Genomic DNA, 26796 nt, shown 5'->3' on the forward strand with positions numbered 1-26796 from the left:
CTTATTGCTATGAATGAATGGGAGATTGAAGTGAAAGTTGATTTTTGTCAGTAAGGGTTCTTCGTGGTGGTTGTTTTGTAGCCATTCCTTTGGGCATTGGGGTTTCATGAGGATTATTATTAAGGTGACAGCCTGATTATCATTGTCATGCCCATGCACTTGGGGGGGGGGCAGCTTAAGTTACCCACCAAACCTAAACCTCCCTGTACTGGCTAGACGATTGACAGCCATTGCTCCACTGGCAGCACTTCTGTTGTCCACTCCTTCCCACCTGGAGCCCATATGACCAGCCGGTCAGCCATCTTTGAGTCAGTTCACTATCGGACTCCCGCCTGAATAGATGTCAGCTTTATCTTTGTGAAAGGATTATTTCCTTTTTGATTTATTTTCATTATATGAGGGTCATGAATATGTCCCAAACCTTTTTCTGTATCTGCGTCGTTATATCGTATACAGTATGTATAATGCTAAGGTCTGTGCATGAACACATGGTGCTAGAACTTTGATCTTGATCTTAATTGAAAGCCTATGACTTAAAATGTTCTGGCAATTCAATAAATTTTAGGTTGCAGCAACCCAATTGAGCAGAAATCTTAAAGTAATTTAAGTATGAGCCCCACAAGCCCATTTATTTATGATTCATTAATCCTCCGGGACATACAAAATATGTGTCCAGAATTCATAATTAAGTGTAAGTATTGTGTTTATTGATCAACAAACCTCTACATTTATTAAATGTAAATAAAAGACGATGACCTGTGCTTGTGTGTTTATGGCGAAGTGATCAAAAAACCACCATAATGGCAGAAGGGAGCAAAAAAAAAGAGCAGTGACATCTGTTGAGCATCAAGCAAATCGCAGAAGGCAATTAAGTGATAAAGAACGAGAAAGAATAAGCAGACAAGATGCTGCAGGCAGAAACAATGGCTCACAGGCGTGGAATTCAAGAAAAAAAGATTGTCAAACAGTCAAAACTTCCAACCATATTAAAGCATTGCACTTATAACTTGTCATCGATGTTTCTTTGAAGACCACTGCTTTGCAACGTCACGTTGGCAATGTGATCGCCGTCAAGCTGCATTTCCTAATGTTGAAAAATGAAGAATGTGCCGCCAAAATAGAAACATTCAGCTTGCTTTGTTGGAATCACCAGAAGTAATAAACTACGTGATCACTTCTGGTGGAACTAAAAAGAGGTAGGAAACATCAATAGCTCCTTATTGTTGACTTGTTTTGTTGTTCGTGCTTTATTTTAGGACCACCGATCCACATGTTTTCACTAGTAAATAAACAGCCCAAATATACTAAAGTATCAGAATATTTTAAATGTCAGCTTGCTCAGATGCAGTAACTGATACCTTATGGACCCGGTTGACCTACTCTGGAAGACCATAGGTGGTCTGAAAACTGTGGGATGATTTATGGATAACACTGTTTAGTGTTAGTGTGTGTGAGACTGTGAGGGGATGCTGGGAAATGAGGAGCAAAGAATACGCGGCTGTAAGTCTAATTTAACAAAGTGGTCAAGCAACCACAACACAATAAAGTCCACATTTTAAGAACCTTTGATACAGAAAGCCAAAGAGGTAATGGCATAACGGTACCAGCATGTGAGGAGACACTCATTAAGTAGAGATAAGCCATGGGCAAAACCAAGAGTCAGAAAGAGGCTGCGTACCTGGGCAGGTCGACTTGCTGCTCGGTGGTGAAAGATGCCGTCACCTGCAGATTGCTCCTGCACTTGTTGTCATTGCCACATTCCTTCTGGAAGCTGATCTGAGAGGAAACAAAGGGTTAATGGATTCTTCAGCTTGGCACTCCGCTGAATGTGATTAGTGGCTCTCCTTCAGATTTCTATCCTGAGTTATCACTTGCTAGCAACAAGTGGGTAATGCTGACGCCAGGGAAGACAGCAATGTCACCGAACATCAGGCCTCCAAATCAAGACACACGCAGACACCACCCTAGAGGAAACGCCCAGAGAGGCTGACGCACCGCTATGAACGGGTGGAGTGTTTCACCACCTGAGGGGTATGTAAGTGGACTTCAAACTGGGACATTTGAAACACCTCACTGGCGACAGAAACAAGTGGATCGAGTCACAGGTGAAGAGAAGAAGTGTCTGTAAATCAAAAAAAACGAGCGGCCAAAGCATCTAAAACTGGGGAACCTCTGCGATAGAAAAAGAGCAAAGCAACAAAGCAGATGACGTCTGGGCCGTCTCTCTAGCACCACCTGCTGTCCACGTCTGGTGGAAAAATGAAAATAACTGAAGAGCAACTCACTAAGACTTCATACACAAGCGTCTCTTTAGTTTGATCTTCTGTAATTAAAGTCACTCTATCTATGTATCTATTAAATAGTGCCTTTCATCTATCTATCTATCCATCTATCTATCATATAGTGCCTTTCATATCTATCTATTTATCATATAGTGCCTTTCACATCTATCTATCTATCTAGTGCCTTTCACATCTATCTATCTATCTATCTATCTATCATATAGTGCCTTTCATATCTATCTATCTATCTATCTATATCATATAGTGCCTTTCATATCTATCTATCTATCTATCTATCTATCTATCTATCAATCTATCTATCTATCTAGTGCCTTTCATCTATCTATCTATCTATCTATCTATCTATCTATCTATCTATCTATCCTTTCTATCTATCTATCTATCCTATCTATCTATCTATAGTGCCTTTCACATCTATCTATCTATCTATCTATCTAGTGCCTTTCACATCTATCTATCTATCTATCTAGTGCCTTTCACATCCATCTATCTATCTATCTATCTATCTAGTGCCTTTCACATCCATCTATCTATCTATCTATCTATCTATCTATCTATCTATCTATCTATCTATCTATCTATCAAATAGTGCCTTTCATCCATCTATCTATCATATAGCGCCTTTCACATCTATCTATCTATCTAGTACCTTTCACATCTATCTATCTATCTATCATATAGTGCCTTTCATATCTATCTATCTATCTATCAAATAGATAGATAGATAGATAGATAGATAGATAGATAGATAGATAGATAGATAGATAGATAGATAGATGAAAGATAGATAGAAAGATAGATAGATAGATAGATAGATAGATAGATAGATAGATAGATAGATAGTGCCTTTCATATCTATCTATCTATCTATCAAATAGTGCCTTTCTATTTGATAGATAGATAGATAGATATGAAAGGCACTATCTATCTATCTATCATATCTATCTATCTATCTATCTATCTATCTATCTATCTATCTATCTATCTATCTATCTATCTATCTATCTATCTATCTATTTAATAGTGCCTTTCACATCTATCTATCTATTTATCATATAGTGCCTTTCACATCTATCTATCTATCTATCTATCTAGTCTATCTATCTATCTATCTATCTATCTATCTATCTATCTATCTATCTATCTATCTATCTATCTATCTACTACTATCTATCTATCTATCTATCACACATGCACAATCACCAAGTGACGCCCGCTCACCTCCCGAGTGTCCCGGTTCTTCTGTGTGTCACTCAGCACTGGAAACGCGTCCAGATTCTGGATGGCACCTCTGCGACTTTTCGGCCTTGACTCTGGGATCGAGTAATTCAGAGCAAAAACGATGGGCTGCAGCTTGTCTTTGATGTTGTCCTGTTAATTCAAGTTTTTCAAAGTGAGACGCGGTCTTGAAGACACCATCGCTCTAAGCTCTGACTCCCAAGTTCCCCCATTGCCCACACTTTTGTATTTAGTGCCGTTGTATCAAATCACCGTACTGAAGTCAATGGCATCAGCAGTCTTTAGACTGAGAACCATTTAAGTGAACGTAATCAATGAGCACTCAGCCAAGTAAAGTTCTAATTCACTCAGCACTGAGCGAGGCTTCAAACCACTGCACCTGCCACCCATTTTTTAATAAAGGACTTTATCTAATGTTGCCGGGTGTGGGGGGTGATTGGCCCCCCGTTCAGGGTCAGGTGCCTGTTTATGTCTTGTTGTCGTCCTGACATGGAGTGTCATAATCTCCACATGGGCCGTCCTAAACAATGTCCAATCAATTTAGTTTGCCACAGGTGGACTCCAGTCAAGTTCTAGAAACTTCTCAAAGAGCACAATATGGAGGCTCACAGCAATGGGTCTGAATACCCCTAGAGATGGGAGAGTTCATCTGATTTATTTGCTAAATTTTCTAAATCATGTTTCCACTTTGTCATTATGGTCACTTAGTGTAGATTGATGAACAAAACAATGGCAAGTTCATCCATTTAAAATTAAATCTACAACACTATAAAGTATGCAGGAAGTGAAGGGGTCTTAATCCTCTGTATGTCACCGATAACTTTATGAATCATCATCTTCTTACTGACACTCCTCGACACTCCATCCCACCCTCCATTTTAAGCAGACTGTCTAAACAGCAAGTCGTAATCCTGCCCTGGACGGCTCGTTCTTCCTCATTGCGCTTCCTCACTTTTTCCTCCAAACTCTAAAGCCAATGATGGAATAAATTATGGATTTAAAAAGACGCTTACACTCAGAATAAGGTCCACTGTCACACACTTCATTGCTGGCATCTTGAACTGAGCCTCGTAAACAGCAGGAATTGCTGTGTTGGGGAACCTCACCCGTGGCACCCGGCGGTCGGCGTCCGCTTCCAGTCGGAAATTAAGAGCTGCAAAAGATAGAGGGCTTAAAAACCGAAAAAAAAAATAAAAACAATTCCGGCTTAAGATGTTCCAGAAAAATTCACACGAATGAAGAGCGGTGATGAAATCCAGACAGCTGTGAAACTGTCAAGTGCTGACAGGCCGGCCAACATTCCTAAGAAGCAGATGTGCGCACTGCGAGCTGTCAGGACTGGGGGGGGCCGCACCGCCCACACACGCCAACTACAAGCAACTCAAATGGGGGGGGGGGGTTTAAGGGGTGACCTGGGGGGGGGCTGGCCCCTGCAACCAATGCAGTATCCTACTGAAATGAGTTTACACAAAGGGGTGTGATTTTTTCAAAACATTTTAAGAGCCCCACTTCTTCTTCTTCTGGCCACTCCTGTTAGGGGTTGCCACAGCGGGTCAAATTCTTCTATATCTCTCTGTCCTCGTCATCTTGCTCTGTCACACCCATCACCTGCATGTCCTCTCTCACCACATCCATAAACCTTCTCTTGGGCCTTCCTCTTCCCTGGCAGCTCTGTCCTTAGCATCCTCCTCCCAATATACCCCTCATCTCTCCTCTGCACCAACACAATCTCACCTCTCTGACTTTGTCTCCCAACCATCCTACCTGAGCTGACCCTCTAATATCCTCATTTCTAATCCTGTCCATCCTCGTCACACCCAATGCAAATCTTAACATCTTTAACTCTGCCACCTCCAGCTCTGTCTCCTGTGCCACCGTCTCCAGACCATATAACATAGCTGGTCTCACGACCGTCCTGTAGACCTTCCCTTTCACTCTTGCTGATATCCGTCTGTCACAAATCACTCCTGACACTCTTCTCCACCCACTCCACCCTGCCTGCACTCTCTTCTTCACTTCTCTTCCACAATCCCCATTACTCTGTACTGCTGATCCCAAGTATTTAAACTCATCCACCATCATCAACTCTACTCCCCTCATCCTCACCATTCCACTGACCTCCCTCTCATTTACACACATGTACTCTGTCTTGATGGTCCTACTGACCTTCGTTCCTCTCCTCTCATATCTCCACCTCTCCAGGGTCTCCTCAACCTGCTCCCTACTCTCACTACAGATCACAATGTCATCAGCAAACGTCACAGTCCACGGGGACTCCTGTCTAATCTCTAAAATTAATCTAATAATCATAATAATCTAATAATTTTTAAGACCCCCACTAATTTAAATATATTAATGAACAGGCAGCATGGCAGTGCAGTGTTAGGTGGGAGAAGTTTGTGGTTCATGGGCCGGGTGCTCTCTGCATGGAGTTTACATGAGGGTCCATGTGGTTTACTTCACAACCCAAATACATGCAGGTGGGGTGTACTGGTGATTCTAACTTGGCCAATGTGTGCGCGTAATCTGTCATTCTATCTATTATATAGTGCCTTTCACTTCTATCTATCTATCTATCTATCTACTCTATCTATCTATCTATCTACTCTATCTATCTATCTATTATATAGTGCCTTTCACATCTATCTATCTATCTATTATATAGTGCCTTTCACATCTATCTATCTATCTATTATCCAACCTGCTATATCCAAACTACAGGGTCACGGGGGTCTGCTGGAGCCAATCCCTCACAACACTGGGCACAAGGCAGGAAACAAACCCTGGGCAGGACGCCAACCCACCACAGGGCACACCCACACACCAAGCACACACTAGGGGCAATTTAGAATCATCAATGCACCTAACCTGCATGTCTTTGAACTGTGGGAGGAAATCATAGCACCACACAGACATGGGGAGAACATGCAAACCCCACTCAGGGAGGACCAGGAAGCAAACCCAGGTCTCCTAACTTCAAGGCAGCAGCGCTACCACTGCACCTATCTATCTATTATATAGTGCCTATCTATCTATCTATCTATCTATCTATCTATCTATCTATCTATCTATCTATCTATCTATCTAACTATCTATCTATCTATCTATCTATCTATCTATCTATCTATCTATCTATCTAACCAAGAAACTCTGTAAGCGCCAGACCCTTTAACAATAATCTGATGACATTGACCTATTGTCACACATAGTCAGGGGCACCTTGGCATGACCAATACTTACTAATTTCCTTTTTGAAATCCTTGTTTCCTGTACTCAGAATATAACTGAAGCACAGCTCCACTGAAATGCTATTAAAAGAAAAAATAAATAAATTCAATTATACTTTAAGATAGATAGATAGATAGATAGATAGATAGATAGATAGATAGACTAGATAGATAGATAGATAGAATTCAACAACACAAAGAAAAGTGACGCTCAAGAATTTGGGACATGGATGTTGTTTCAGATATGCAGTACTGCATATGACCAGCAGATGGCAGGCTTTCTCCATCCTAAAAACACTACAATAGCGTTAACGGCGTGAAGTGACATCGAAGGGCGGAGGATTAAACGGAAACTTTAAGAACGTGTCTGGTTGTCCCTACAGCTTGTAAGAACTTTTTACACATACTCGTATTTTTCTGTCTTTATTTATTTAAATGTCAGGTGCACGCTTTATGTTGAATTCTCTAATCCCTATTAACTTTTAACGGGAATCCAAAACCGTTTGCTTAACCTGACGGCTCCTTCCTCGTGTGCTGATGTCAATGGCGTCACTTGAGTCATTTTGTCCTTAAGCAGCTCTCCGTTCTCCGTGCACAGCTGACAAAGTGTGACACAGCTACCGGAGTCACCTGTCATTAGTAATTGAGATGAGCTCTAAGTTTTATATACTGTATTTAAGTCTAAGTAAAACTTCATTTAGTGATTCACTTGCATTAAGACTCGTTCGTGGTGGTGAGAAGATGTGGCTCAGTAACACAAATTAAAGACTAAGTTGGGTAACGTGGTTTTATTAAATGACAAAACCCCAGATTGATAGCGTGGATGTTTTATATCATCGATCATCTTACCAAGACGTGGAGGTACACTTGGCAGGATCCACAATAGCCGGAGACACAGTGAACGTCTTGGAGAGCTGAATGACTGGCCGAGCCCTGTGGAGCAGCACAGAGAGAGAAACAGATGATGAAAATTCGAATGACATGGAAGAAAACCAGCAGTAAAGCTTTAGGGAAACCATGTCGTCCTATACACCACACACACACAGACCACATAGTGCTATGTTATGCCCACTCATTAATTTTTAACAGGACTCTCGTGCTGTCGGGCGTCCCAAGTGTCACAGACTGGAGTTTTCCACCCATAGTTACCTGAGCAGCGCTATCTTGTTAGACAAACTTCCCACCAAGATGTCAGGGTAGGCGTTCTCATCCACATCAAGGCCGCCGTTGACAGAGTAGCCGAATGTCCTGATTCCGTCTGTGCCGATGTCTTTCCCGTCGATCACCTGTCAAATCATTTAAAAACACCCATCAGTTTTCTTAAGCCACTTTCCCCACCGGTCACTCGTATTGCAGATGGCAGGCGGTCATTTTTTTAAGTTGGTATGAATGGCGGGGACTGCTGGATACCCGAGTGTGACAACGAAAGAGCAACAGCTTAAGATGCCTTCAGCTCCAGTCAATTTAATTTATTTACCACCACTGCCTATATAAGAGCAAAATTGTACTGAACAAAAGAAAAAGAAATAAAGAAATCTCTCTATTATATTAAAAAATCCCGGGACGAGATGAGACTTTTTTTTAGAGAGACACTTTCATGTCCTGCGAGACGAGTCTTTGTGCCATGAGATGTAACCAGGCCTAAAATGGCTTCTGAACACTGTCTGGAAGTCGATAGCTTAGAGTCCACTATGACTCCCATTCTGTTAGCCTTCTTAATGGCTTCTGAACACTGTCTGGAAGTCGATAGCTTAGAGTCCACTATGACTCCTAAGTCCTTCTCATAAGGTGGACTCTCCATTTTCAGACCTCCATTGTGTATTCAAACCTCACATTTTTATTTCCTATCTGTAATTCTTTACATTTACTGACATTAAATTTCATCGTCCACAAATCTGCCCAAGTCTGTCTGCTGTCCAAGTCCTTCTGTGATGATTTAACAAATTCCAAATTATCTGATAATCCACCTTTCTTGGTATCATCTGCAAACTTCACCAGCTTCTTACTTACTGTATATTCCAATCTAAATTATTTATAGATTTTTAAAATATCAGTGATCCTTACCACTTCCCCTGCTGGTCACCACTCTTAATGTCACCCACTTCTGATGAGGTTCCTCATACCTTCACCCTCTGTTTCCTGTGTTTGAGCCAATTCTGCACCCATCTACACCCCACACCCTGTACTGCCACTTCTTTGAGTTTGATGCCCACCCTCTCATGTGGCACCTTATCAAACACTTTCTGATTCACACACACACATAAACACATAGACATAATTCCAAAATTGGTATTTTCTGACCCGGGCAGGTCTAAAACATCGAGATTTACCAAAATCTCAAAATCAAATTTTTGGATGATTACAATACTTTTCCTGTTCCTCGTATACAGAAAAGTAAGAATGTATCAAAACTGGTGGGTCTGAATACCTTGTGAAGGCGCTATATAGCATTTATTTTATTGTTAACAATGAAAAAAAAAAACAGATGTGGAATTTAGAAGAACAGGTTTGGACATGTGCAGAGGAGAGATGCTGGGTATAATGAGAGAAGGATACTAAGGATAGAGCTGCTAAGTAAGAGGAGAAGAGGAAGGCCTAAGAGGAGGTTTATAGATGTGGTGTGAGAGGACATGCAGGTGATGGGGGGTGACAGAACAAGATGACGAGGACAGGAAGATATAGAAAAAGATGATCCGCTGTGGCAACCCCTAACGGGAGCAGCTGAAAGAAGAAGAAGAAGCCGACTGACAGGCACACGGCCAGGTGAGTCTCTGTGCCTCGTCCCCATTGCCTAAACACCACCACAATTTAAATGGGCCGTACCTGACTGGGCTCTGGGGCGAGCCCCTGGTTGGTTCCGTGATAAATGAACAGCTTGCCCGATTCATCAAAGGGTGCCCCGACTGCAATGTCTGGAAAGACAAAAACCCAGAAAGTGATTCACAGCGAGCTGAGAGATGATGAAAAACACAACATGTCCTTGAAAACCCCCTCAGGGTGGGCAGACGCAGGTTCATCTTATAGGCCAGCACCCCAAAGGCACAAAGCAGCATCAAAGGCAGCCAGCCAGCCAGACAGGAGGAGAAACCTCATAAAGCTGTCACTCTGAGAAACATCCATCATGATGGAGGAGAGAAAGAAAGAAAGAAAGAAAGAAAGAAAGAAAGAAAGAAAGAAAGAAAGAAAGAAAGATCTATATAGTGCCTTGTGTGCTAAATAGTGAAAGATAAAATTAGAAAGAAAGAAAGGTCTATATAGTGTCTTGCATGTTAAACTGTGAAAGATAAAATTAGGAAAGAAAGAAAGGAAGGTTTATATAGTGCCTTGCGTGCTAAATAGTGAAAGAAAGAAAGAAAGAAAGAAAGAAAGGTCTGTATAGTGCCTTGCATGTGAAAGATAAAATTGGAAAAGAAAGGTTTATATAGTGCCTTGCATGCTAAATAGTGAAAGAAAGAAAGATCTATATAGTGCCTTGCATGTTAAACAGTGAAAGATAAAATTAGAAAAGAAAGAAAGAAAGGTTTATATAGTGCCTTGCATGCTAAATAGTGAAAGATAAAATTAGGAAAGAAAGAAAGGTTTATATAGTGCCTTGCGTGCTAAATAGTGAAAGAAAGAAAGAAAGGTCTATATAGTGCCTTGCATGCTAAATAGTGAAAGAAAGAAAGATCTATATAGTGCCTTGCATGTTAAACAGTGAAAGATAAAATTAGAAAAGAAAGAAAGGTTTATATAGTGCCTTGCATGCTAAATAGTGAAAGATAAAATTAGGAAAGAAAGAAAGGTTTATATAGTGCCTTGTGTGCTAAATAGTGAAAGAAAGAAAGAAAGGTCTATATAGTGCCTTGCATGTGAAAGATAAAATTGGAAAAGAATGAAAAGTTTATATAGTGCCTTGCATGCTAAATAGTGAAAGAAAGATCTATATAGTGCCTTGCATGTAAAACAGTGAAAGATAAAATTAGAAAAGAAAGAAAGGTTTATATAGTGCCTTGCATGCTAAATAGTGAAAGATAAAATTAGAAAGAAAGGTTTATATAGTGCCTTACATGTTAAACATTCATTATCCATCCCGCTATACTAACTACTTGGGTCACAGGGGTCTGCTGAAGCCAATCCCAGCCAACACAGGGTGCAAGGCAGGAAACAAACCCCAGGCAGGGTGCCAGCCTACCACGAACATATTAAACAGTGAAAGATATAATTAGAAAAGTAAGATAGAAAGAAAGAAAGGTTTATATAGTGCCCTGCATACTCAATAGTGAAAGAAAGAAAGAAAGAAAGAAAGAAAGAAAGAAAGAAAGAAAGAAAGAAAGAAAGAACACACAACAGTGCTGTCTGAGACACCTGTGTTCAGCATTGTGCTGGCCATTGTTGGACCAAATGAAAATCCATCCATCCATCTTTAACCTGGTTAGGGTTGTGAATGCCCTGCAGCTTGTAACTGGTACCTGAATATCAGAGTGAGCCTGTCCATAGCCATCCACCTTTCCTTCTGCTCAGCATTCCAAGTGAGAAAGAGGATGGTGAAAGATCTACTAAATAATAAAGTGTAAAGGTCTGTGTGTGTGTGTGCGTGTGTGGTCCCTGCGAGCCATCTGATTGGTCAGTTTGGCTTTGGTGATGCAATCCAAAGAGGAAGTTCGAGTGTGAGACACATAAGTAGAAGGTGTAGGAGGCACACTGAAAGTCGCCGTCAGACATGGGGAGTATAAAAGCAGACAGGTAGGTAAGCAAAGCGCCTCAAAAATAACGATAGGGTCTGAGAAGCAGGATTTTTGGGGAGGAGATTAAGAAATAATTCGACTAACGAAGTTCACCATCGACTGCATATTGGCACTGAGGGTTCACTTGGAACACAAATGTGAATATCTTCAGAGTTCTTTGCATCCTTTGTCGATTTTCATAAAACATTTGGCACAGTTGACTGAGCTGAGTTGTGGGACATCCTGAAACTTCGCGGGATCACCTCTAAAGCTCCCCTTCTAAAACACGATGTATTCTCTTATTTCAGACCTGGGAGTACATTTGGTGCCTTGACATTGTCATGTAGAAGCCCTTTTGGGACATTCACAAGCTCCACAAAGTATGAAGATTATCTCCTAGCAGTGCTCTTCTCTGGCACCCAGGGACCCTGCAGGAGTCCAGACTGGAACTTTGCTAGAGGAACACTGCCACCTCTTGCACTGGGGGATAAACTGTCCTAGATAACCAGTTTCCTCCAGTCCATCTATTACTGGATTGTCCCGACTGGGATTAGGAACCAAAAATTATCCCAGCATTATTCTCCATCCCAGTCAGGATGCCAGTCCATCAGTTTTGGCATTTATGACGGGCATAACAAAGTGTCCGATCCTTGCTGAAAGGTCATGTTAGAGTTAAATGTGAAAAGCTTGTGTCTGTATTTTCATTTCTTCCAAATTGCTAGAAAACTGCCCGTGCTTATCAGCTCAAGGCCACTTGCCTTTACTTGTGGAGGATGAGCCCCTGCTATCCTGCCGGTTTGCTCGGACACTAGCGTGAGGTGATGACAAGCCAAGGGCAGTGTGCACTATGAGAAAACTAAGAGCCATTGTCTTAGAGCACACAGAGGTCAACGCTGACGCTCACAGGCCAGTCTAGTGCAGCGGCTGAATCCCAGTGACACAGTGACGCTGCAGTGCTGCAGGGGGCGCCAGTGGTCACAAGCTGGCTGCTCAACGAATGTACGGTAGACTGATCAGCTCCGGCGTGCTGGCAAATTGCACTGGGAACTGACTATAGCTGGTTGTGGTGGTTTAAGGGTTAAAACTCTTAATCTTCTTATATTACTGATATTCTCCAACCCTAAATCTCATCACGTTCACCCCGGGTTTTCAGATCAGCTTCTGCCATGTTACATTATTAAGGTCAGCAGGCTTTTCCTGGAATGAATGTTACTGACTGGTGTACAAAGACGAGCATTGTCTACATTGAAACTGGAGGTTCTGACCTCGTGCTGAGTTTATGTTTTATATTTTGTTGTTGTTCTTTTAATGCCCTACAGCACTTTGGATGGCACTCGTGTGTTTTGTGAAAAAAAAAGAAAAAATTTTGGGTTAGGGTTTTCCATTAAAGGTGAGATGGGATGGGGTTTAGCGGATCAGTCTTTTTTAAATACACCCACCGGCCACTTTATTAGGCACACTTTGCTACTACTTACTTTGTGCCATGAGATTTAACCAGGCCCAGGGCCGGAAATAAAAGACAATGAGTAGATGACAAAGTAGAACATCGTAAAGTACTCAAAAACGTTGGCGCGATACACATGCAGAGCGGTTTAGAGATAATGGAGTACGAAAATTCGAAAGTCTCATAAAATTGAGAGTAAAGATTGCATTAGCGCAAACAAATGGAAATTATTACTCGGTGAAATAACGGAACAGCGAAAAGAGATCGAATATATCGTTCGGATTTAAACTTTAAGTCAGAGACTTGAAGATCGTCTAATTCGTTATGCCATCAGGGAAACAGATTTGTTGTTTGCAAGCAGCTGAGATGCAAAGTTGCTGGTGTGTAGTGCAGGCAGGGGAGTTGGCGAGTGAAGTGAGTAGGGGGCAAAGCCCCCTGGTACTGTATAAAAAAAAATACTTTTTGGGTTAGGGTATTCCATTAAAGGTGAGATGGGTTTGGTTTTAGCAGATCAATCTTTTTAAATACACCCACTGGCCACTTTATTTGGTACACTTTAGATAGATAGATAGATAGATAGTGTGACAGACGACCGGCTATGGACTCCGGTCGCCACCCCCAGGCCGCTAGGAGGAGCCCTCCGGACAGCATATTTGTGCCCCGAGTTCCAGCAGGGCCTCATGGACTTTGTAGTGTTGTGACACAGCCCTGCTGGATACCTTGGGGGCCGCCAGGAGTCGCTGTAGGGGGGGCTAGTGGGCTCTGGCATGCCCTATAACCCGGGAGTACGTATCAGTCACGTGACTGGAGGAAGTGACGTGCTCCCGGGATAAAGAAGAGGACTGTTTGCCCTGACCCGGAAGGAAATGGACTTGTGGGTTGTGCTTGGAACCACTTCCAGGTCAGGGGCTATAAAAGGACTATGGGTAAGCCCAGAGACTGAGCTGAGCTGGGAGGAAGGTGGGCGAAGTGTCTGGGAGTGGAGGATTGGTTATAGAAAGAGTTTATTGTAGTATATGAGTAGTGTGGTGTGTATAGTGCTTTGTGCACTGTACAATAGAAAAATAAGTAGTTATTGTACTTTCACCTGGTCTCAAGAGTGGTACCTGAGGGTTCAAGAGGTGGACGAACGCCTCATCTGTTACAATAGATAGATAGATAGATAGATAGATAGATAGATAGATAGATAGATAGATAGATAGATAGATAGATAGATACTTTATTATTATTATTCCCATACTCCAGCAGCAGCATACTGATAATAACAATATTAAATTAAAGAGTGATAACAATACAGTAACTTTGTATAATGTTAACGTTTACCCCCCTGGTGGAATTGAAGAGTCGCATAGTGTGGAGGAGGAACGATCTCCTCAGTCTGTCAGTGGAGCAGGACGGTGACAGCAGTCTGTCGCTGAAGCTGCTCCTCTGTCTGGAGCTGATCCTGTTCAGTGGATGCAGTGGATTCTCCATGATTGACAGGAGTCTGCTCAGCACCCGTCGCTCTGCCACAGATGTCAGACTGTCCAGCTCCGTGCCTACAATAGAGCCTGCCTTCCTCACCAGTTTGTCCAGGCGTGAGGCGTCCTTCTTCTTTATGCTGCTTCCCCAGCACACCACCGCGTAGAAGAGGGCGCTCACCACAACCGTCTGGTAGAACATCTGCAGCATCTTATTGCAGATGTTGAAGGACACCAGCCTTCTAAGGAAGTATAATCGGCTCTGTCCTCTCTTACACCCTTCAGACCTGCCATAATTCTTCGTGGCATCGATTCCACAAGGTGCTGGAAACATTCCTCAGGGATTTTGTCTCCATATTGACATGACAGAATCACACAGTTGCTGCAGATTTGTCAGCCGAACATCCATGATGAGAAGGACGCAGCTGCTTAAAGGTTCAGGCTTGCATCAGGTACATTTTTGTTTGAGCGGCCCAGTATCTCATGTGTGGGTCCTCCTGACTCTCATTTAAATGGTGGGCACTGATCAATAAACAAGCCTTGTGTAGCTGAGCAGGGTAAGGAGTAATGTTGGCAAGTTTCAATCAGATGGTGGATACTACATGAAGGACATTAGAGGGTTTGGGCCTTAGGTGATGGTGGGAAGAAGGAGAGTACTTTCATAGATGATAAGAAATGCAATTGAAACTGATGCACCTGCTAGTCACGGTTCAAGTCTCTTTGTTACACTGTTATGTAATAAAGATTGTGGTTTACGATTTAAACTTCCATCTGCCTGTCTTTACGTAACGGTCATTTCCACCAAAGCAGTTACATTTTTCTTATCTCAGGTTCACTCGCGACATTAAGAAACAAGTTCTCCATGGATTATGGCTAGAGACAAGAAAAGATCAGGAGATAACAACACGAGACGGGACTCATAGTTAAGCCCGGGCCCGATTGAAGCCAGAAAATTAAAAAGAAACACAGCGCAGTGTCAAACCAAAAATCAAAGTCAAAGAGGACATCAAACAACCAAACAAAACCGAGCACTCGTCTTACTTGGACTGCAAGTTAACTGTCGCTGAAGACTTTTGAAGTTTCTCCAACTGGCCGTCATGACAAACCACACGGAGTAAGTCACACGTATCGATCACTTGGGTTGCTGCAATTCCCTTTATATGTCAGTGTGGACCCGTCAGCTCTGTTGGTTCGATTGCTGACTGCCACTAGAAAGCGAGAACATATCACTCCAGTGTGAGCCTCACTGCACTGGCTTCCGGTCCATTTTAGGACAGAACCCAAGGTCCTATTGTTGGGTTTTTAACCCTTAAACCGCCACATACTTGAGCGGTTAATGCACCCCCCCGGACGCCAAATAGTTTTTTGCTGCACTTTTAAAGGAAATGTCTCAATTCACCAAGAAAAAGTGAAATTTTAATGGAACATGTAATTTTCTTATGCAAAGAGCATCACAATTACTGCAACGCTGATTATTTTACACACTGCCAATGAACTGTAGAAACTATTTAAAAAAAAATACTGCAACAGTCTATTGTTATATGTAGAAGGTACAACGGACGTCATTGATGGAATTCAGTAAATCACCGAGCCAACGCTGATTCTTACAGGCTCATTTAGTGCAGCGGCTCAATCCCAGGGACAGTGACCCTGCAGTGCTGCAGGGGGTGCCAGTGGTCACAAGCTGGGTGCTCAACGAATGTATGGCACGGACTGATCAGCTCCGGCAATTTGGGAAATTCCACTGGGAACTGACTATAGTCGATTGTGATGGTTTAACACTAGAATTAGCAGAGCATACGAAAAAACCTGAAGATCCGTCCCACCTTAAATCCCTTCACACCTCTCCGCCAGCGTCTTTTGTCTTGTAAATGTGTCGATAAGCAGCAAGCAGCCTGCTATCACATCTCCCCACCGTCGCACAGTTTTCTCAGCTCAAGTCTGTTTACCTGCGTGTCAGTTGCTTAGAGTTGTATGGAGTGAGAAGTCAAGCAAAATCACACCTTTTATAAATACTGTATTGCTATTTGGAACACAAGCATTTTATGTGTGTTCTGTGTCTACAACAATCGATGTAAACACATTGCTAAAACTGAAAAGTTTTTCATGTTTTAGTAATAACTGACAAAAGGTAAACATGAAGTGTATAATGTGTGAAGCCTGAAGTGCAAATATCAAATAAACACTTTCACAAAACGTACAAATATAACAGAACAAGTGAGCTTCTATTCAAGAATATAACTGCAGAAAAAGAACCCGCGTTAGGGTGCGACATTGACACGCATTTGATATGACCGCTTCGGTGGCGCAACGGTATCAACTATTTACTGGTAATCAAAACTTCACGGGTTCGAGTCCGTTTTGAGAAGTGAGCTGCTCTTATTCTTATACCTGAAGGTGGAAGCTGCCGTCGCTGTACTTTGTATATAAGAGCCAGATTGAATGTTATTTACTTATTTACCTTTATTTATTTACTTACTTCCTGCAGTGCAAAGTCACAAGTACACTGCAGAGTTATAGCTCGTCTTTATGTGAAAACAGCAGTGTCAGATAGGGGGAGTGGGATCGTGAACGTGACTGAGAGAATAAAACTGAATAAAAAATAAAAAAAACAAAGCTAACTTTTACAAGTATCATACATTCACACCGGCTGTTACAGACTGAAATACAATACAATACAATACAGTTTATTTTTGTATAGCCCAAAATCACACAGGAAGTGCCGCAATGGGCTTTAACAGGCCCTGCCTCTTGCCAGCCCCCCAGCCTTGACTCTCTAAGAAGACAAGGAAAAACCTTGTAGGGAAAAATGGAAATAAACCTTGGGAATGGCAGTTGAAAGAGAGACCCCTTTCCAGGTAAGTTGGGCGTGCAGTGGGTGTCAAAATAAGGGGGTCAATACAATACAATGCAGTACAAATGTATGTTTTTATTCTAAAATAGTAAGAATAAGAGCGGCTCACTTCTCAAAACAGACTCATCCGGGTTCGAACCCGTGAAGGTTTGATTACCAGTCAACAGCTGATACTGTTGCACCACCGAAGCGGTCGTACCAAATGCGTGTCAATGTTGCACCCTAAACGCGGGTTCTTTGTCTGCAGTTATATCCTTGAATAGAAGCTCACTTGTTCTGTTATATTTGTACCTTTTGTGAAAGTGTTTATTTGATATTTGGAATTCACGCTTCACACATTATACAGTGCATCCAGAAAGTATTCACAGCACATCACTTTTTCCACATTTTGTTATGTTACAGCCTTATTCCAAAATGGATTAAATTCATTTTTTTCCTCAGAATTCTACACACAACACCCCATAATGACAACGTGAAAAAAGTTTACTTGAGATTTTTGCAAATTTATTAAAAATAAAAAAACTGAGAAATCCCATGTCCATAAGTATTCACAGCCTTTGCCATGAAGCTCTAAATTGAGCTCAGGTGCCTCCTGTTTCCCCTGATCATCCTTGAGATGTTTCTGCAGCTTAACTGGAGTCCACCTGTGGTAAATTCAGTTGACTGGACATGATTTGGAAAGGCACACACCTGTCTATAGAAGGTCCCACAGTTGACAGTTCATGTCACAGCACAAACCAAGCATGAAGTCAAAGGAATTGTCTGTACACCTCCGAGACAGGATTGTCTCAACGCACAAATCTGGGGAAGGTTACAGAAAAATTTCTGCTGCTTTGAAGGTCCCAATGAGCACAGTGGCCTCCATCATCCATAAGTGGAAGAAGTTCGAGACCACCAGGACTCTTCCTAGAGCTGGCCGACCATCTAAACTGAGCGATCGGGGGAGAAGGGCCTTAGTCAGGGAGGTGACCAAGAACCCGATGGTCACTCTGTCAGAGCTCCAGAGGTCCTCTGTGGAGAGAGGAGAATCTTCCAGAAGGACAACCATCTCTGCAGCAATCCACAGATCAGGCCTGTATGGTAGAGTGGCCAGACGGAAGCCACTCCTTAGTAAAAGGCACATGGCAGCCCGCCTGGAGTTTGCCAAAAGGCACCTGAAGGACTCTCAGACCATGAGAAAGAAAATTCTCTGGTCTGATGAGACAAAGATTGAACTCTTTGGTGTGAATGCCAGGCGTCACGTTTGGAGGAAACCAGGCACCGCTCATCACCAGGCCAATACCATCCCTACAGTGAAGCATGGTGGTGGCAGCATCATGCTGTGGGGATGTTTTTCAGCGGCAGGGACTGGGAGACTAGTCAGGATAAAGGGAAAGATGACTGCAGCAATGTACAGAGACGTCCTGGATGAAAACCTGCTCCAGAGCGCTCTTGACCTCAGACTGGGGCGACGGTTCATCTTCCAGCAGGACAACGACCCTAAGCACACAGCCAAGATATCAAAGGAGTGGCTTCAGGACAACTCTGTGAATGTCCTTGAGTGGCCCAGCCAGAGCCCAGACTTGAATCCAATTGAACATCTCTGGAGAGATCTTAAAATGGCTGTGCACCGACACTTCCCATCCAACCTGATGGAGCTTGAGAGGTGCTGAAAAGAGGAATGGGTGAAACTGGCCAAGGATAGGTGTGCCAAGCTTGTGGCATCATATTCAGAAAGACTTGAGGCTGGAATTGCTGCCAAAGGTGCATCGACAAAGTATTGAGCAAAGGCTGTGAATACTTACGGACATGGGATTTCTCAGTTTTTTTATTTTTAATAAATTTGCAAAAACCTCAAGTAAACTTTTTTCATGTTGTCATTATGGGGTGTTGTGTGTAGAATTTGGAGGAAAAAAATAAATTTAATCCATTTTGGAATAAGGCTGTAACATAACAAAATGTGGAAAAAGTGATGCGCTGTGAATAGTTTCTGGATGCACTGTACACTTCATGAAATGCTTGTGTTCCAAATAACAATATAGTATTTATAAAAGGTGTGATTTTGCTTGACTTCTCACTCCATACAACTCTGAGCAACTGACAGGCAGGTAAACAGACTTGGAGTGCCAATCCTGCCACCAACCCCCAAGTTGTCCTCTGCTTGCAGGACGTTGATTAGAGAGAATCACTCCAAGGACTTGGCCAAACTAAGTAACTGGGCAAGAAGGGCCTCCTCAGTCAGGGAGGCAAAAAAGAATTCAGTGGCCACTCTAAGAGAGCTTCAGAAGACCTCTGCTGAGATGGGAGAACCTGTCAGAGTGACGGCCGTCTCAGCTGCACTCCATCTAGCAGGAGTTTATGGTTGAGTGACTGTACGGAAATCGCCATCGAGTTGAAAGCAGATAATGATTTACAGGACGTTGAGAGTCTGAAGAGGAAGATTCTCTGGTCTGATTAGACAAAAACGTAACTCTTTGGGTAGAACTCTCGGCACAATATTTGGCACTGCTCATCTAGGTATGTCACACTACACGACTTCCCTCTGGCTCACGAACAATATATTAAATTGAGTCTAAAACTGAAAATCGCTCAAAAATCATGTAAAGTGCTTCTTACACAATTCACACAGCATGCCAGGACAAACACAAAAGTCCAAGGAACTCTTTGTAGACCTCCATAATCAAATTGTGGTGAGGCACAAGATCAGGACAAGTGGAAACCAAACCATTTTAATTAAGCTTTGAGTGGTCTCCTCTTCAAGAATTGAGAAATGGAAGAAGTTTAGACCCACCAGGACTCTTCTTAGAGTTGGCCAACCAGGGAAAAGGACCTTGATTAGGGAGGTGACCAAAACCTGAAAACACTCCACCAAAGTTTCAGAAGTCCTCTATTGAGATGGGAGAACCTGCCAGAATGACAACCATCTCAGCTGCATTCCATCAAGCAGGAGTTTATGGTTGAGTGGCTGTACGGAAATCGCAGTCGAGTTAAAAGCAGATAATGATTTACAGGACATGGAGAGTCTGAAGAGGAAGATTCTCTGGTCTGATTAGACAAAAACGTAACTCTTTGGGTAGAACTCTCAGCAAGATGTCTGGCACTGCTCATCTAGGTATGTCACACTACACGACTTCCCTCTGGCTGACAAACATTATATAAATTGAGTCTATAACCGAAAATCGCTTGAAAAATCACGTAAAGTGCTTCTTACACAATTCACACTGCATGTCAGGACAAACACAAAAGTCCAAGGAGCTCTCTGTAGACCTCCGCAATCAAATTGTGGTGAGGCACAAGATCAGGACAGTGAGAAACCAAACCATTTGGAAAGCTTTGAGTGCTCTTTTCTTCAAGAATTGAGACATGGAAGAAGTTTGGACCCATCAGGACTCTTTCTAGAGTTGGCCAACTGGGGAAAAGAACTTTGATTACGGAGGTGGCCATGGACTGAATCACTGCACTACATGTTCAGACGTCCTCTGCTGAGATGGGAGAACCTATCAGAATGATGACCATCTCAGCTGCACTCCATCAAGCAGGTGTGTATGGTTGAGTGGCTGTATGGAAACCATTGTCAAGCTGAAAGCAGTTAATGACTAACAGGACGTTGAGAGTCTGAAGAAAAAGATTCTCTGGTCTGATCAGACAAAAACGTAACTCTTTGGTTAGAACTTTCAGCACAATGTCTGGCACTGCTCATCTAGGTATGTCACACTGCACGACTTCCCTCTGGCTCACAAACATTATATAAATTGAGTCTATAACTGAAAATCGCTTGAAAAATCACGTAAAGTGACATAATGTTTACTGTGACTCATGTAGTGATATTGGCTGGGATCACAAATGCTAGAAACTAGACGGTGTCTGGCATTATGGGACAAAAATCTTACCTGTAGGGGGCACTGCTTTGCTTTAATCGCCACCTCGGGTCCTTCAGACCGGGTGCGGAGTTCCTAAGAAAAGATCCTGCGTGGTCACCTCACACCCTTCAAGATGAACAGTTCAGTGTGGTTTTTGGGGAGGGGGTGCTCTACCTCTCCACCAGATGGTGACCTTGGCAGAATGCTGCCAACTATTAATGCCTCAAGAATTCCTGACATTCCAGCACACGTCTGCTACTTGCAGCTAAAGAAGATATTTGTAGGAGGTGAGCGCACGGCAGCTGTAACTCCAGGTCCTCCTACTCGGAGAGCAAACATGCCTCTGCCTAATCATCATTTTTTAGCAAAGAGGATTAGCAGAACTTCTGGCAAAAACGCAAATTCAAATCGTCAGAGTGAAAAAAGAAGGAAATGGCCAGACCTCGAGACACCCTTCAAGAATTCGGCTCTCACCAAACAACATTTCCGTATTTCCTTCCCCTCCCGTTGTGTTTCCCCAGATTCTAAGTCTGGATGATATCCAACCAGTTTAGCGAGAAGAAGCGGGAATAGTGGGGACAATGGTGAAGTGCCGGGTGGCGTAACGGTTCACGCCGCTGCCTCTAAAAAGTTTGAGTCCCGTGTTAGTCCAGTGGATCAAAATGAATGCGGTCAAATATGGAGAGGTGTTTGAAGAAGTCCTACTCCAATGAGTATGCCACCCCAGACTGGGCTGGTGGTTCACCTTTCACCATGACAATGGCCTGAAGCATACAGCCAAAATAATGCTGGAGTGACTTTGGGACAAGTTTCTGAGTGTCCTTGAGTGGCGCAGACTTAAACTCATTGTGTGGAAAGACCTGAAGATGGCAGTTCACAGATGCTACCCATGCAATCTCATGGCGTTTGAGTGGATTGGGCAGGAGGACTGGGGTGAACTGCCCAAATCCAGGCGTGCAAAGCTTGTGGAGACTTTCCAAGGAGACTCAAAGCTGGAATTGCTGCCAAAGGGGCTTCCTGAATGAAGAGTCTGAAGACTTCACGAACTGAGGTTTTGATTTTAAATAAATTTGCAAACTTTTCTGAAGACTTGTTTTCACTTTGTCATTATGGGTTATTAAGTGTAGACTACTAGGGGAAAAAAAGGACAAATTCATCCATTTAAAAGGTGGGCAGAAAGTGAAGGGGTCTCAGCACATTCTGAATGTACTGTATGATGGTTTTCCCCCAAAAACACGTACTTGCTAAGCAGATTGGGGACACTAAGTTACGTGTATGTGAATTAATACTTGTGACTCCCATAACTCTGAACTGTATAACTGGATTCAAAGATGAGCAGATGGATCTCCCCTTTTCTGATGTGCCCAATTTTGTCTCTTTTGCATACTCACCTTGAAAGCCATCCTGGTTGACGTCCCCAATGTTGGCCACCGCAAATCCAAAGCCCGACTCACTGACCCCGTTCAGCACCAGAGTGGGTGTGGCCTGAAAGTTGCCGCCCTCATTCATGAAGATGTAGGCAGCTCCGCCCAGTTCTCTCTTCCGGTCAAAGTAGAAGGGGGCACCGACAATTAGGTCTTTCCAGCTGCCAGGACAAGAATAGAGCTTGGTTAGAAGGGAACTCGAAGACTGCAGAAATACGAATCCAGGGCTCAGGTGGTAGAAGGGGATATGGGCCAAGCTAACACCCCTGAATCAATCTTCCAATTAAAAGTCCGTCCCCCCACACAGTATCCTTACTACATCAACAACTCCTACAACATCAGCTAGAATGGCCAGTGACGAGTCCACCTCTAACTATCAGTGTGGACCGTCAATAACTGAAGACCAAGCAAGGAGACAACTGAGGAAATTACACACTGGAAAAGCGGTGGGACCAGATGGAGTAACTCCTCAAGATCTTAAGGCCTGTGGTAGACCACCTGGACCCACTGCATTTTGCCTATCAGACACAGATTAGAATGGATGGTGCAATAATCTGTCTTCTCCACTAGGAGGCTTATTCTCACCTGGACAAAGCTGGCAGCATCGTGAGGTTTCTGTCTTTTAATTTCTCCTGTCTATCTATCTATCTAATAGTGCCTTTTACTCTATCTATCTATCAATCTATCTTATAGTGCCTTTAACTCTATCTATCTATCTATCTTATAGTGCCTTTTACTCTCTATCTATCTATCTATCTATCTTATAGTGCCTTTTACTCTCTATCTATCTATCTATTTTATAGTGCCTTTTACTCTATCTATCTTATAGTGCCTTTAACTCTATCTATCTATCTTATAGTGCCTTTAACTCTATCTATCTATTATATAGTGCCTTTCATCTCACATAGCCCTGTTCATAACAATAGTTTTTCTAAACTAACCGCACAAAGTAGTTTGCCAGCACCATTGGAAGACTTATTTTATGCAAAGTGTGATCAATGATTTGAATTTTTGCCTCAAAGCCTTCAGTTTAAATCCCATGTCTTAGCAAGTTTGATGTCTTATATCACCATTTGCTTAAAGGGAAGTTTCACTCTGCAAGGTGCTCTATAAATGCGAAAAAATTATAGAGACGATCGTGAGCTTGCAATCAAAACATTAGCAGGTTTGAATGTCTCTCCTGCATTCTTGAAACTGTTAATATTTGCTGGACACACATTGAGTTCCCTCTTCAGATTATCAGTTAGGTGTTGGAGTGACATGATGCTAGCTGAGGAATTGCTCGTTTTCAGCTATTCAGCTAGGGGAGATTTAATAAAGCATTCCAGGTATTTCAGTTGGGATGATTTATTTTAAATGAGCAGCACCAGCAACCAACTCGTACTCAGGAGATATTTTAATTTATTTCTCCCTGTGTGGAAACAGGTGTATATGGTGAGCCTTTTCAGTCACCATGGATAAAACTGCTGGCTAAGTAAGTTTAAAGTACAGAAAACTAAATAGATGTCGGCAGCACGTCTCATTCTTTAGTGTTTTGGGTGTTGCAGTGCTGCTTCATTTACTACAAAATGTAAGATATAAATTATAGGAAACTTTCAGATTTCTTTTGAAAGGTGGGACTATTCCCATTGGAACAAAGCCTTACGGAAATTATAATAGCTTTTCTCTTATAATGTTTAATCTTGATAAATATTTGTAATTTTTTCCACATTTATAGTAAACACAAAGAAAGAAAGAAAGAAAGAAAGAAAGAAAGATTTACATAATGCCTTGTATTTCAAACAGTGACAGATAAAATTGTGAAAAGAAAGAAAGTATGAAAGAAAGTAAGAAAGAAAGAAAGAAAGAAAGAAAGGTTTATATAATGCCTTGAATTTTAAACAGTGACAGATAAAAGAAAGAAAGAAAGAAAGAAAGAAAGAAAGAAAGAAAGAAAGAAAGAAAGAAAGGTTGGTTTATATAATGCCTTGTATTTCAAACAGTGACAGATAAAATTGTGAAAAGAAAGAAAGTATGAAAGAAAGTAAGAAACAAAGAAACAAAGAAAGAAAGGTTTATATAATGCCTTGTATTTGAAACAGTGACAGATAAAAGAAAGAAAGAAAGAAAGAAAGAAAGAAAGAAAGATTGATATAATACCTTGTATTTCAAAGAGTGACAGTTAAAATTGAAATAAAATAAAAGAAAGAAAGAAAGAAAGAAAGAAAGAAAGAAAGAAAGATTGATATAATACCTTGTATTTCAAACAGTGACAGTTAAAATTGAAATAAAAGAAAGAAAGAAAGAAAGAAAGAAAGAAAGAAAGAAAGAAAGAAAGAAAGAAAGAAAGAAAGAAAAAGAAGAGTTGCTCATTTAGGTCCTTCCCAGTGCCACTTGTACAACATCAGCTTTAGCAGAATCAGCAAAACTGGCGTAAGAAGAAATGCTTCTCTAGTGCCTTCTATATAGCACCTTCTAAAGTAGGCATCTTAAGTAAATGAAATGCCAAGCAGCTCGATTTACTGTACCCGTCATTGTTCAGGTCCGTGGCTGCCAAGCTGTTCCCAAAGTAGGAGCCCACTTGCTGTCCATTTAAGGTCATGTTGCTCACAAGTTCATTTTGGCTGTCCAGCAGGTACACTGCCCCCTTGTGTTCATCCCTAGGTGCTCCTGATATAATCGTGTAGCGGTCTGCATAAAAGATATTTTTCTCGTCGAGGACGGAATATCCTGAAACACACAAAGGCACACAAGTGAGGACAAGCAGAATCAAAATGAAGTGGCATTTCAGTACACCTGGCATGTCTGGGATTGTTAATCTTCAACGTAATCTGTGTTCACGATGGGAAATCCCGACTTTTAGTCTACTCAACGAGTGTGGACCTCCGAATCAGAATTTGCCCCCTGCTTTCCGTCCACTCCTGTCAAACCCTCACCTTACACTCTGAAGTACGTGCCTGACGGGCAGACCTGGACTTCATCTGATAACAAACAACTGACATTTTTGCAGAGGGCCCTTTAGACCAAAAGGTGCCAAATGAGTCCAAGCACAGAGCTGTAATTCAGTGAGTGACAATGCTGGTGGACTAACGAGGTTACGCTTCCTTTAAAATAAGCAGCATTTTACACTCTCTGAGACCTAAAAGCTGAGGAGCCGCTCAATCTTTAGGGAGCTGAAAGTTCTGCCAGTAACTGAGCCGAGTCTGAGAGGCAGCCATTACTTCAAGATGAGAACTTCAGCGTCTCAACTCTGGTGTCAGAAAGAGCAACGCTCTTCCTTATGAATTGAAGGGATTGTGTTCACAAAATGCTTTAGTTGCCTCACATTTTTATGCAATTGTTTTGTTCACCCCACTGAATTAAAGCTGAAAGTTTGCACTTCAACTGCATCGGAGTTGTTTCATTTCAAATTCATTGTGGTGATGTACAGAACCAAAATTAGAAAAAAGTGGTCTCTGTCCAAATATTTATGGACCTAACTGTATATCTGAAAACTTGGATGACAATGCATCTGATTCTCCGATTTCTATTAAAACATTAGAACAATCAAGACGAGAGCAGGCCATTCAGCCCAACACAGCTCACCAGTCCTGTCCACCTGTAAAAAAGCATCAAGTCGAGTTTTGAAAGTCTCTGAAGTCTTACTGTCCACCACACTACTTGGGTCACTAAAGCCATTAAGAAGGCTAACAGACTGTCAGGTTATATAGCGCCTTGATGTGTGGAGTCCAAGTCACAGGAGGTTCTGTCTAAGCTTTATAACACACTGGTGAGGCCTCATCTGGAGTCCTGGGTGCAGTTTTGGTCTCCAGGCTACAAAAAGGACATAGCAGTACTAGAGAAGGTCCAGAGAAGAGCGACGAGGCTGATTCAGGGCTACAGGGGATGAGTTATGAGAGAAGATTACTAGAGCTGAGCCTTTACAGGTGATGAAGAGGAGACCTGACTGAAGTGTTTAAAATGATGAAGGGAATTAGTGCAGTGGATCAAGACAGTGACTTTAAAACGAGTTCATCAAGAACACGGGGACACAGCTGGAAGTATTTCTTTGGACAGAGAACCAAAGATACGTGGAATAAGCCAGCTTTGTTGGGTTAAATGGCCTGCTCTCATTTAAATGTTTCTAAATTCTAATAAATCCAGAGAGCCGTCAGAAGCCATTAAGAAGGCTAACAGAATGTCAGGTTATATAGCGCCTTGATGTGTGCAATACAAGTCACAGGAGGTTCTGCTCAGGTTTTATAACACACTGGTGAGGCCTCATCTGGAGTCTTATGTGCAGTTTGGGTTTCCAGGCCACATAAAGGACATAGCAGCACTG

At 42.2% G+C, this 26796-nt stretch overlaps 1 protein-coding gene and 1 long non-coding RNA gene across 3 annotated transcripts in view; one reads left to right on the forward strand and one right to left on the reverse strand.

Moving 5' to 3' along the window:
* Positions 1-19070, forward strand: part of LOC127530173 (uncharacterized) — a 75396-nt gene extending 56326 nt beyond the window's left edge. The window contains exon 3 of the long non-coding RNA XR_007936692.1: positions 18918-19070. This is a non-coding gene — a long non-coding RNA (uncharacterized LOC127530173). The remainder of the gene's footprint in view (positions 1-18917) is intronic.
* Positions 1-26796, reverse strand: part of itga3b (integrin, alpha 3b) — a 190088-nt gene that overhangs the window by 34681 nt on the left and 128611 nt on the right. For both annotated transcript variants that reach the window (XM_051936386.1, XM_051936387.1), the window contains exons 6-14: positions 25004-25205; positions 22464-22657; positions 9593-9681; positions 7919-8055; positions 7619-7702; positions 6783-6850; positions 4556-4695; positions 3525-3674; positions 1679-1776 (exon numbers count right to left, since the gene is read on the reverse strand). In XM_051936386.1, coding sequence (XP_051792346.1) covers positions 1679-1776; positions 3525-3674; positions 4556-4695; positions 6783-6850; positions 7619-7702; positions 7919-8055; positions 9593-9681; positions 22464-22657; positions 25004-25205 — 1162 coding nt within the window. The remainder of the gene's footprint in view (positions 1-1678; positions 1777-3524; positions 3675-4555; positions 4696-6782; positions 6851-7618; positions 7703-7918; positions 8056-9592; positions 9682-22463; positions 22658-25003; positions 25206-26796) is intronic.

Source organism: Erpetoichthys calabaricus, chromosome 14 (assembly GCF_900747795.2).
Source record: "Erpetoichthys calabaricus chromosome 14, fErpCal1.3, whole genome shotgun sequence".
NCBI lineage: Eukaryota > Metazoa > Chordata > Cladistia > Polypteriformes > Polypteridae > Erpetoichthys > Erpetoichthys calabaricus.